We start from the raw sequence: 12,521 nt of genomic DNA, 5'->3' as shown, positions 1-12,521 counted from the left end.
TGCCTGTTCCTGTATCTGCATTCTCACCCTCTTGCTACTGTCACAATGAAATTTCCCGAATACTGGATGAATAAAGTTATCTAATCCAATCCAATCTACACAAGGATCTTCTCAAACAGGACATGGTTGGTTAACCATTTAAATATAAGAGTGTAGTATCTTTACTTAAATAGGATGACAGTTGACGAGCCCATTCTGTAATTTGTGGCTCACAAATGAGGCACCAAAGCTTGTATTCATTTCCAAAACCCTATTTAAAGTGGAATATCTGCTGAAATGGAGCACAGGCGTAACCCAAATTCTACAATTTTGATGTCAGCGACCACCAGTAGTCCGAGATTTGTCGAAGAATAACACACCTCCCGCTAATACAACCACTACGTACGTTCGGCATAACGACAACTTGCATTTTGGAAATGATATTTTGAAAAATTCTCTGCGGTAGTCAAAATTTCAGGGCCCTAATCTCGGCGGCCATCGGGGTCACAGGGAACGGTGGTGAAGTGTGACAAGCCGGCTCGGTGTCGGTTAACCTCTCTTATTTCTGACCCACAGACTGCCTGTTTTCAAATAGAGAAAAAGGCAAAAGGGGAGATTGAATTAGGCCGTATGTTTTTCCTCCTCGCTCCGTAACGTCGGCGGCGCTGCTGCCGTATAATTGTCAAAAAGGGAGCCAAACATCTTTGCGGCCCACTCAAAGTCAATAAACGTATGCTAAAGCTGCATTAAACTGTCAATGATCAGACAGTCCTAAAGTCAAGTCTCCTCATGGGTTCTCTTTGCGAGGCAGACATGACAGCAGATAGAACAGATAATCTTTCTTGGCGCAAATATATGTTCAGCTCTTATCCCGGGAATATCTGGTTGCGATGCGTAATTGAAGCCAGAGTGGCCTCCAAGCATCTCGGAGAGAGAAACCCACCGGGACCGACGCAATGCCGCGCCACTAAATCACCCGTCGGCTGCCAGTTCCATTCCTGCGGGATGACAGCTCGTCAATATATTATGACATATCGGTAAATATTAGTAATGGGCCTTGAAATCCTGAACTTGCTTTGTCCTTTCGCAAAGTAGAATACGTCGGAACGTACTTGAACGTGAGGGAAAGCCTTCCAGATCAATTATGCTATGGTGGGATAATATTCAAGGCTTGGGGGGTTGAAATGGAATGGTGAAATGACTAGAAAAAAAACATAAAAAATATTTCAAGTTCTTACAAAAGGACAATACCTGAGGGTTTAATGCACATGTGTCAAAGTGGCGGCCCGGGGGCCAAATCTGGCCCGCCGCATCATTTTGTGTGGCCCGGGAAAGTAAATCATGAGTGGCGACTTTCTGTTTTAGGATCAAATTAAAATGAAGAGTATAGATGTATATTAAATTTCCTGATTTTCCCCCTTTTAAATCAATAGTCATTTTTTAATCAATTTTATTTTATTTTTTTAGTTCAAAAATCATTTGGTAAAATCTAAAAATATATTAAAAAAGCTGAAATAAACATTATTTTAGATCTATAAAAAACTGAATATGTAGGGCTTTTAATCCAGTTCTTTTAATCCATTTATAAAAAAAAATCTAAATATTATATCTAAAATGGTCCGGCCCACGTGAAATCAAGTTGACGTTAACGCGGCCCGCGAACCAACCCGAGTCTGACACCCTTGGTTTAATGCAAGGTTAAAGATACCTGAATTTTTTCTCATTTATAGCTGTTCTATGTCGACCGAAGAGAAGATGTATGGATGTAGTAAGGGGTTGAAAGTGGTTAGTATAGGAAAGGACAGGGTTGATTTGCTGTGGCGACCTCTCAAGGGACAAACTCAAAGAGGAGTCATTGAAGACTAGCGATAAAAGTGCACGAAAGTAAAAAGTAATGTCAATTTCCCAATCCCATTACGACCCTGATAAAGAAAGCTACCATGGAAAATGACATATCATTCATTAGTATATAATATAAAACCCTCTCCAATGTAGTCTACAGTAATCCATGTCTCCAAATTGTGGGAATCTATGATTAGCAACAACTATTTTCTTCACATTCCAGAGATAAAATAGACTATAAAACGATACATTTCCTAAAGAAAAATGGTGATAATAGTAACAGTAATGATAGTTTAGCTTGGTAATAACATGGGGCTCAAAACATGAAAACAAACTTTTGGGGGAAAAATGTTTTTGCGGGAGGGAAAAGAGAGCCAATCTCATTTTCTCGTAATCTGGGTGTTTATCAGAAACAGATTACCCGACAAGGCCTAAAGAGCGAGCATCAAAGAGCGGCGAAAATGGAGCGAGACCAAATAGCGGATTTCCAACATGTCATCTCCTGCTGCTATTCTGTGGTTCGTTTCATGGTCAGAAAACAAACAAAAGCGGTTTTCGACTGCGACGACGCCAGAAAGAGTTTAACCCCTGGGCCTCTTTGAGATTAGCGAAGAAGAAAAAACAACAACAACAAAAAAATATGACATTTGGCTCTCTTCTTGTTTGGAGTTTTTATTTTGCGTGTCTCCCCACCACCGCCACAGAGGCGGAACCCCAGAAATTCTGTCTGGAGCCATTCGAATCAGACTTCCACAGAGGAAAAACCTTGTCATGTGAATCAAAGCGGGAGCTCCCATATTTCTCTCGACGACCCAGAAAAAGCAAGAGAGAGAGAGTACGAGGGGGATGTGGACTAAGGGAGGGAGGGCGCCAGGAGCTTTAATCTGTAGACTGCCTTGAAAAAAAAATGGACAGCAAGCTTTACCGCCAAGCCACATATGCTCTGCGTTATACTTCCTCATTTGAATACAAAAGCAATCGGTGCCAAGCCTGCGGCGTGTTCCTTTCACCGGATTGGTCACAGTTAGTTAAATGTAGCCGACAGGAGGCAAATACATTTATTGTTATGTAAAAACAACGGCAAACAATGTTTTGCTGCTGTCGTACATGCATTTCTGAAAATAATGGGCAAAATGGCGCTTTGCTAAGCCGATTCTTTCGGATTCAGTGGGTAGTAGTTATGGTTTTGGGGTGTGTTGGTTCATTACTGTAATGAGCTGATTGTGTTTTGCAATGTGTACCATTTCAGTTATGATTATGCATATTTTTCCTCCGAAGTTGTATGGCGCGAACTAAGCAATCCACGTAGAAATGAATTAAAATGTTGTTGTCACTGCCGTCATATTTGATTCCAGATTTCTCCTCAAATGCAATTTTTTGGATTGACCATTGGCACAATTTTTAAGCAAGAGTCCAATCGGATGGGGGCTTGTTGCGACAGGTCGCCGTGAAGAAAATTCTAATAAAACACTGCTGTTATGAATGTTTTCAATGAATGACTACATTTAATTGACATCTTTATGTAAAGCATTGGCCAATGTAGGATTGAAAAAAATACTAATAATAATCGTAATAAAATATGTTTTGGGAGTTTTACTCCAATCTTTCATATCTATGTGAGATGCAGTCTTTAGAACAGAAGCATGCAAGATGGAAAAGCAATACTTAATAGTTAAGTTTAAGGTTGTTGCTGCATGAAACAATTCTAAAACTAGGAAATGCGCATCCCATCCTCATCTTTTGAACAGCCCTTTGGGTAAACATCCGATTCTGGGGGTTGATTTGTTTCAGTCTGGCGAACACGACTTGAGTGTGACAAAGTGAGCGTAACGCACCTTTACTGACAAACGCATCCATCTTGTCCTTGAAGGGCTGAAGGCTGTCTTCTGAGGATAGCTTGCATACTTTCTCCGTCTCTCTGGAGCAGGCTGAAAGAAAATGGGCGGAAGTCATCACCATTTCAGGATGTGCACAAGTACTTTTACTCCTTCTGTGTTAAAGTGTCTTTTATTCTATTATCAAAGTATGAAATCAAGAACCATGTCACTTCATCTCATCCAATAGAGCCGACCATGTTTGGGGATTTGACAATAGAGGCAAACGCAAACACTCGTTTTTGCCCAAAAATCAATTTGTAACTGCCTGCGAACATGTCAGTACTTGGAAAGTACTTGTCTCCGCTTCAAGAAAGAGAAATGAGCCATTTCCCAACAGCCTCATTCGTTAGTTCTTCACTTCCTTGTCAAAGCACAAGCCAAGCAAGCAGCACACGTTTCCTCCAGAGTTCTTGATCAATCAATTCAATTGTTTTTCCATGTGTTACCTTCCTTATGGAAGATCCTACAAAGTGTAGATGTCCGTTTGAACAAATAATTGCCTTACACGTAAGAACAGATGTTGTTGCTAACAACAAAATTAATCTAAAACTAGAACTGATTCAAACATAAAATGGGATATTTTAGAACTTTCCACTCCTGACATCCCAACAATCCTAGTGTCACTTCCAAACTTCACGGTCCAAATTTACAGTAAATATTATACACATTTAAAGCATTCATTAGTTTTCCAAACCAGTTGTTGGGGTGCTGGAGCCTATCCTAGCTAACTACGGGCACCGGGCTTGGGACACCCTGAATGGGTGGCCAGCCAATCACAGGGCACTATAGCGTACGTTTTTGGGATGTTGGAGGAAACCATAATACCCAGAGAAAACCCACGGGGGCATACATTCAAACTCCACACAGTGAGGACCCACCTGGGATTGAACCCTCGACCCAAGAACTGTGAAGCCGACAGACAAGCAAAAACACATTTGATAAATACAGTGATATTTCCTTGTTTCCCTTGGGATTGCGAACAGGAAACGTGATAATTGAGCTGAATTGAAAGTCAGCTATGTGAGCCAACTTAGTGAAAATGGCCAACGGCCTTGAAAAAGCAATTGATGTAGTTAGGCTCGATCAGAGAAACGTTTTATGAAATATAGATGTAGATGGCTAAAAGTCCACAACCACCACTATTGGTTTTCAGATGAAAATGACCATGTGTTTTGGGCTAAGCCTGCTATGTCAACCACAAAACTAGCAAAGGCCTGTGGCTTTTCCAATATTTGGAATTTGCGACATGAAACATGCCGCCCGATGATGCAATGTACCGCTTGCTATACTACCACCTCATCAGTGAAGCGTGGGAACTGCTTTTCTCGTATTTCCTGATGATGTGACTGCTGACGGAAGTAGAAGGATCAATTACGAAAAATTTAGAGCAATGTTTTTAGCTCAAATTCAGCCAAATGCCTCAGAATTCAGAGGATGGGCAATGGCCTCAAGCATTCAGTGGAAGGAAATAAGGATTTTTTTAAGGCCAACCAGACTCTTCTGGATTTGAGCTGATATATTTACAGTGAGCTTTTTTTACGAATATGAAAAAAACTTATTTTTTTAACTACATTAGAGAACTATCAGCATATCTCAGAATGATACAATTTAGTATTATGCCACTCCAATGCACAACAATAATCATTGAAAGCTTAAAAAAGGGCATTCAGATATAAGGTAACATTAATTGTTAGTGAATATCACATGAATGATGACCAATATCTGATGGTAGATGATAATCATGTGATGGTATGATGCAGTATAACAAATTCAATGTAAGACAATTATTCTTAGAAGCTACAGAATGCAAGTCCAGCATTCAACCTTTGATCGGAACTGCAAGGTGGACATGCTAACCACTCTAGCACCATGCTGGCATTTACCAGTTATCTATGAAAAGAGAATGTTTTCCTGTATATTAAGGATAGAAAACAAAGTATAAGTTTTTGAGGTGAAGGTGAATGGGTCAAAGAAATCGAAACATTTGATATTAAACAAAATACCTCTCGGACATCATATCAGACTGACGGAGTCAGAGAAGCCTCTGGTTTTGTTGAATAGGGCAAAAACACACTAGCAAATTTCTGATCCATTTGTTCTCGGGTTTACACTGGGTGAAAATAAAACCAGGGCCTGCATTACATACGCTGATCTCAGTTTCACGAGGAGTGCCGCTGAACCCATGGGGGTCTCGTCCCGAGCTATTCACATCTGTTTCTGCTCGGGTTCTCGACAACAACCAGATGTTATCTGGCAGTCGACACACCTCCGCCAATCCGACCATAGCATGCTCAACTTTTGAGAAAATGAGTTTCCGTTTCTGCCAAGAAGTCACGTTAAAAAGACCCTGTGCAAAATTTCGTGGCTCCGCACGTTTCCTCACGCGTTGCCTACAAACAAATACCGTATTTTCTCACATATAAGCCGCCCTCGGGTATAAGCCGTACCCTTAAAAATCGTAGAATTTTACAATTTCTCGCGTATGAGACGCCCCAATTCACAATTTTCACCTCCATATTCATGGTTTTAATAGGGAGAATCTTGCCTGCACATAGACAAATTCAAAAAGGAAGTCACATGAACAGTACAACCAGGAAGTGTGTCCGTGGCGGCCTAGTTTGTCATCCCTAGGTAAGATGGCGGCACCCTTAGTGAGCAATGGCAGAAACAAGAGAGGCATGGAAGCACGGCAGCAAACAAAAAGGCCATGCAGAAAGTGATTAACACTGCCCAGAAGATCGTCGGCTGCTCTCTGCCCTCACTGGAAGACATTGCCAGCCCTCGATACCTCAGCAGAGCCAGGAACGTCATCGGGGACCCATACCACCCTGGTCACAATCTGTTCTATCTGCTGCCCTCTGGCAGACGCTATAGGTCCCACAAAGTACGGACAAATAGGCTTAAGGACAGTTTTTTTCCCACATCCATCAGGACTCTAAACTTGCGGTAACACGACACACAATCCTTTCTGCGTAATAACTTTGGGGTGAGGTAATATGAAAAGACGTTTGGCCGGTGATCTGCCTCCTACTGGCTGACTGGAGGTAAGTGAAAGACAGTGAGAGGTAAGTGATCCGCTCGGGGGGTGATGCGATGTATCCATCACGGCAGAATGCCAAATTACGAGTTGAAATTATCACTTATTTGGGTCTTTTGCCGGGAAAACGCACCTTATGGAGAAGCACTACCAATTTCGTCATATGCAGTTTCTGGGTATGATGACAATTAGGCTTTTTGTAGAGTCAATGATGATGATAAAGCCTATGTCCGATTATATTATTATAAGTGAGTGAGTTGTTTAATGTTTCATGCAAGATAGATTTTTTTTCTTTAATTTCATTCATAGACATCAAAATAAATTTTGTTTAGCGTTTTATCAGTTTATCATTTCTCTATTTTGAAATAAATGACGGAATCGGCCACATTGTCTTGCGTTATGTCGTTTCATCTGTCAATTTGCAGTTCCGTGCATATCAAGTCTAATTTGTGCGCATATAAGCCATACCCTTGATTCAGTCATAATTTTTTTTGCGACAAATACGGCTTATATGCGAGAAAACACCGTAACCCTTCGGGATCGAGTTAAGCGGCTGGGAGGGAATGCCCGGTCAGTTCACAAGCAGCTTGGTGGCGGACCTTACCGGTTAAGTCTTTCCTCAGCTTGCGCAAATCCTTTTGAAAGTCCTCAAACTTCATCTGGGAGGCCTGGAAGAGGTCATGAGGCTCGGGTAGAGGGAAGACGCATGCCTCTCTTCCGGCGTTCTGGGGAAGCACAACGCACACATTCAACTCCGCCATTCTCGGAAAGGCCTCTCTTGTATACATTACGAACGCCGAGCCAAATGGATACAAATGTCTTCGGTGACCCTCGCGTACTTAGGAACAATTCAACCAAGCCCGAGTAGACGCGTTTGATTGAACATGGCATTTAAGGCCGTTAAAGCGGGGCACACGGAAACCAAAAAAACATGGCGATCCTCTCTATCACTGTCGCTCCAAGGCCATTACGAGTGCCGCGAGCATCTAACGCAGGTTGATCTTGGCAGGCGGTGCTCGGCGCTGAGTTCATCTCATCTGGCGAAAACTAATTATTTACACCGGCGCCTCGTTAGATGCGGTGCCAGCGAACGGACGGCCGGCTTGAACGAACCCAGGCCGGGAGATGAAGAGTGAAATGCAGACGGCCAGAGCAGGGGGAAAAAGGAGATTTTGGTCTGCCGAGTATATACGGGAAAGAAAAATAAATAATTTGATAAAGGATAAGTCATTGCATCCTCTGGCCAGAGAGAGGAGATGAAAAGAGGGATCTGGAAGGATTTCTGAGGGAATCGGACCCCGACGGAAAAGGGATTCAAATAAACAGAAATGAAAACATACCTCATCAAAGTGCCTCAGATAGTAAGCGACGACATAGGACAAAAGACTCTGGGAGTTATCCTGAAAGAAAAGAAAATACTTGGATAAATAAAGCCTAGTAATCCCTTTATTTACTCATCTAATCGTCTCGGAGCGGGACGCTCGCATGGATGCGTGGGCCCTCAAAAATAGAATGTGTAGCCTTAGAAGGAGCGCATCAATCATGTTATTAGGGGAACAATGTAACAACACGCTTGGCTGCCTGTCATAATTCAGAGCGAGATGTTCTTTATGGATGCGGCGCAAAGCATCGTGGCCTTATATGGCGGTGCCAAGGGCAGACTGGGACCAGTGTGATACTGAGCGAGAAGAGTAAACACCGTGGCTCTCCTCCGAAGCTTTGCAGCTCACGTGGACCTCAAGTTCCGAGACCGGACTCTCATTCCAGGTTCACAGAGTTGCTGGAGGTCAAGACTTTCTGACGACTCTTTCCCCGTTCTTTTTCTATCCGGCGGAACCTCCAACACGATTGTTTTCGTTCACGTTCCAAAACATTTGCATGGAAATTAAGTGTCAATTGGTTGGAAGTAAAAATGTAATCTTCACACGTCAACCCTCCATTTTAAAATAGATTGGGCCCCTGTCAGAATGGTGGCGAATGGTTTAAAGCACAGGTGTCAAAGTGGCAGCCCGGGGGCCAAATCTGGCCCGCCGCATCATTTTGTGCGGCCCGAGGAAGTAAATCATGAGTGCCGACTTTCTGTTTTAGGATCAAATTAAAATGATAGATATAGATGTATATTAAATTTCCTTATTTTCTCCCTTTTAAATCAATAATTGCAATTTTTTAATCCATTTTTTTCTTTGTGATTTTAGGTCAAAAATCATTTTGTAGAATCTAAAAACTTAAAAATATTTTCTATTTTCCACTTTAATATGGAACATAATTAAAGACAAATTTGCTTTCCTTTCGCAATGAAAAACAAATGATTCAATAAATGATTTTCCCTTACTAAGAAAAAAAGCTCAAATAAACTTTGTTTTAGATCTATAAAAAATGGAATAGTTAGGGCTTTTGATCCAGTTCTTTTAATCCATTTAGAAGAAAAAAAAATCTAAATATTATATCTAAAATGGTCCGGCCCACATGAAATCGAGTTGACGTTAACGTGGCCCGCAAACCAACCCGAGTCTGACACCCTTGGGTTAAAGGCTAGTGGAAACATTTTTCCATTAAGATTCTTCATGCCATTCCCATGTTCAGCAGGAGCATCACATGTTTATCTAAACTGCTCAATACATCAGTATTGTTTGGTTAAGTCAATTTGGGTCGATAATAAATCGACTAATGATCACAAAAAAATGCCAGATTGATACTTGTGTGTCAAGACTTACACTGCTCTTGACGTCCTTTAATTTGGGCAGGATGTCCAAAGAAAAGCCATCAGCCTGCCCGCGGGTTCTATTTCCTCCATTCATGAAGTTCCCAAAAGCCAAAACCAGACCCAGAACCTGTGATACACACTTCCCGCTTTGAAGGGACTGACAAATGCACAGACAAAAAGGCTACAAGTCAGAAAGGCCGATGCAAAAAGTACAATTAATGAAAGTCAAAGGTGGAGACGGGCTTACCTTGCATGTCCTTTGAAGGATTTCCGTTTTACGGGCGATGGAGGTGATGCATTCGGAGAACGTAGACTGGAACAGAATGCAGAAGACCCTTTCGGAGAAGTTTGGGATGTCGGACAATTGCAACAGGAACCTGAAAAAGGGTGTTGACTTTGATTCAGTGTGATGACAAAGGGACAAATATGGCCTTCTGTGGTTTTACTGTTCGGGCTTGTCCAGTGGCTTTGCATCCGCTTTGTCCTGAGCTGACTTCATGTGTTTGGTGATGTTCTCCAGCTCATCATTCTGGGCTCTCTAATCAATGGAAGATTTTTTTTGTTAGGATAAATGGTAAACGGAACTCTACTTTCATAGTAAGTAAATGACAATATGTGGTTTTATTCTACATCATGTGTCAAAGTGGCGGCCCGGGGGCCAAATCTGGCCCGCCGCATCATTTTGTGTGGCCCGGGAAAGTAAATCATGAGTGCATGGTCCAGCCCACGTGAAATCAAGTTTACTTTACTCGCGGAACCACCTGAGTCTGACACCCTTGTTCTACATCATTCACTTACTGATGACAAACCATTAGGATCATCTTCCTTAAGGATAGTTATAATGCAGGGCAGGGAATTGAACACACAACCTCTGGATTGGGGAATGACAACTCTAACCCTCACCCAGAAGACACCAGTGTGCTTATCACATCAGTTTCACGTTTTTACCAAAACATTTGTTGCCGTTCACGATGAAGACCGACAAATGTAAATCTGCCGATAGCCCAGTTGTCCGTGGACAACCCCCCATCAGGACCACCTTCACCCTTGGGCGGTCCAGCCTTGACATCAAACAAGAGTGAGACGTGGCGAGGGTCCGATTAGTATTCCGCACATTGCCGCCTTCTTTGGGCCAGGGCGAGATCCCGTGCGGCCTAATCTCGAGACGTTTTCAAGTGTAAATACATTTAACCCAAAGCAGATCCTTTTCAAAGTGTGTTTGCCATAATTGGGGACAAGTAGGCATTAGCGTGTTAGCGTGTGATCCCTGAATTGCCAGGGCATGTTGCAACGCTTGTTAGCATGGGAAATGCGGTCCCCAGTGGAATATCAAACGCAAAAGGGAATGTCGGACGGGCGATATTCCGTGATGCCAGATTTGGAGCAGCCAGTCACCGAATGGTATTCATTATCCGCTTCTCTAGTTCTGGGCAAAGCGAGCCCACGATGGCTAATTCTCTCATTTATGTCATTCCGTTTCCTCTTTATGAGAGTCTCGGTGCACTGAAGTGCAAAGAATACTTTCCCAATGACCGAGGATATAATGTCATAAACATAAAGAGCGGAGAAGCCACACGCTATGGAGAGAATATAAAAAAAAGAGGTTGTCGTTAAAAGATCGTACGGGAGGGACTGCGGTCGTGACTGACCTGCGTGACATTTAGCTACCGTCAGCAGTCTGAGCTTCAGACAGCCAGTCTGGGCCCAGATTATGGCTCGCGATATTGCAAAGGAGGGAGCCGTGTCCCGCTATCACTGCGCCCCCCCCCTTTTTAATGGCTTATTGTTCAGGAGCGACTATAATCCACGCCATTGCAGACCAGGCGACTCGCCGGGCTCGGTCTCAGTTCGTTTGTGTGCGAGGCGAAGAAAGTGAGGGAGAACGGGCTTCTCCGGCGAGGGCGGAACCTTTCGAAGCCCCCTCGCATTCCTCCAGACGAGCTGACTGTGCTGCCAACTGTGGTTTAGGGGTCTGGAGACCCACAGACAGGATGGAGTCTCGCAATACAAAAGGGAAACAATTTGGCTCCTCCGCTCAATAACGCAGCCTCAGTCGGAGAAGCGGCGGGGGGAGACGGGGTTGAGGGGGCTCCCGTCAGCCATTCGGAGGTTAGCGGACACTCTACGGGTCGGTCCTCAACGGATACTTGGCTCGGTCCAATGAGAAACATCCGCAATGCACAGCGACCAACTAGCGACAACCTTACTAGCACTTTTCAACTTTACTCAATTCACGTTCTTTAAATCCGCTTCCTCTTGCATCAAAATTCCAATTATGGTCGTCAAAAATTTCAGTAGAACTTTCGTACCAACTATTGAGTTTTTCAAGTACAGTGGTACCTCGACCTACGATCAGCTCTATCTACGACATGCTCGTGGTACGATAAAAATTTTGATCGAATAATTCCCCCGAGATACGATCAAAATTTCGAGATGCGACCAAGCCAGGTGGCCATGACATGAGGGGCTATTTATCATTGTAGCGCACGGTCTTTTTTGCCGCATCTCTTTCGTGTATAATTACTATATTTACGAGGACTGAACAATTTATTCAGACGAGTTTCGACCAGGAAACGCACAACGCGCATTCACGGCCAAAAAGAGGGCTTTCTGGGTAATGAAGTATATTCGTGCACACAACTCCGATAGCCAATGGCACCCTTTCTCAGAATAAAACTTTATTACCCACAATACGTGGGTAGGCTGTTATTCCGTCCTTAGCCTGTTAGCTCCCGCGATCGCTCATTCAAGACTACTTCTCGTTGGCAAGTGGTCGTGCGTTATTCTATTGTGAGGACATTTGTATGCATCATTTTCTGAATATTTTGAAGGCAATACAACAGCAAATAGCGCATCGATAGCAAACGTGAGGGTGGAGGCGTGGCAAACAACTAACCCGGCCAGAACGAAGGTAAAAAAAGATTAAAACAAAATTAGAATTCAGTTTTGTGTAAAGTTACATTAAACGTATGAGTGTCTGTATATATTAATCCAAGTTCATTTAAATTTGTTTGTTCATTTACGAGTGCTTTGTGGATAAAGTCCCCCCGAACAACTACACTAGTTACTGGTATCAAATTCA

At 42.9% G+C, this 12,521-nt stretch overlaps 1 protein-coding gene across 3 annotated transcripts in view; it reads right to left on the bottom strand.

Annotated features, from left to right (window-relative positions):
• The window catches only part of fmn2a (formin 2a), a 34,425-nt gene that overhangs the window by 4,046 nt on the left and 17,858 nt on the right, over positions 1 to 12,521 (bottom strand). For all 3 annotated transcript variants that reach the window (XM_077612635.1, XM_077612636.1, XM_077612637.1), the window contains exons 10-15: positions 9,886 to 9,977; positions 9,687 to 9,816; positions 9,450 to 9,596; positions 8,076 to 8,135; positions 7,340 to 7,460; positions 3,657 to 3,749 (exon numbers count right to left, since the gene is read on the bottom strand). In XM_077612635.1, coding sequence (XP_077468761.1) covers positions 3,657 to 3,749; positions 7,340 to 7,460; positions 8,076 to 8,135; positions 9,450 to 9,596; positions 9,687 to 9,816; positions 9,886 to 9,977 — 643 coding nt within the window. The remainder of the gene's footprint in view (positions 1 to 3,656; positions 3,750 to 7,339; positions 7,461 to 8,075; positions 8,136 to 9,449; positions 9,597 to 9,686; positions 9,817 to 9,885; positions 9,978 to 12,521) is intronic.

Source organism: Stigmatopora argus, chromosome 11 (assembly GCF_051989625.1).
Source record: "Stigmatopora argus isolate UIUO_Sarg chromosome 11, RoL_Sarg_1.0, whole genome shotgun sequence".
Classification (NCBI taxonomy): Eukaryota; Metazoa; Chordata; class Actinopteri; order Syngnathiformes; family Syngnathidae; genus Stigmatopora; species Stigmatopora argus.
Note: the sequence above shows the minus strand (reverse complement) of the source record. Positions and strands in the feature narration are given on the sequence as shown.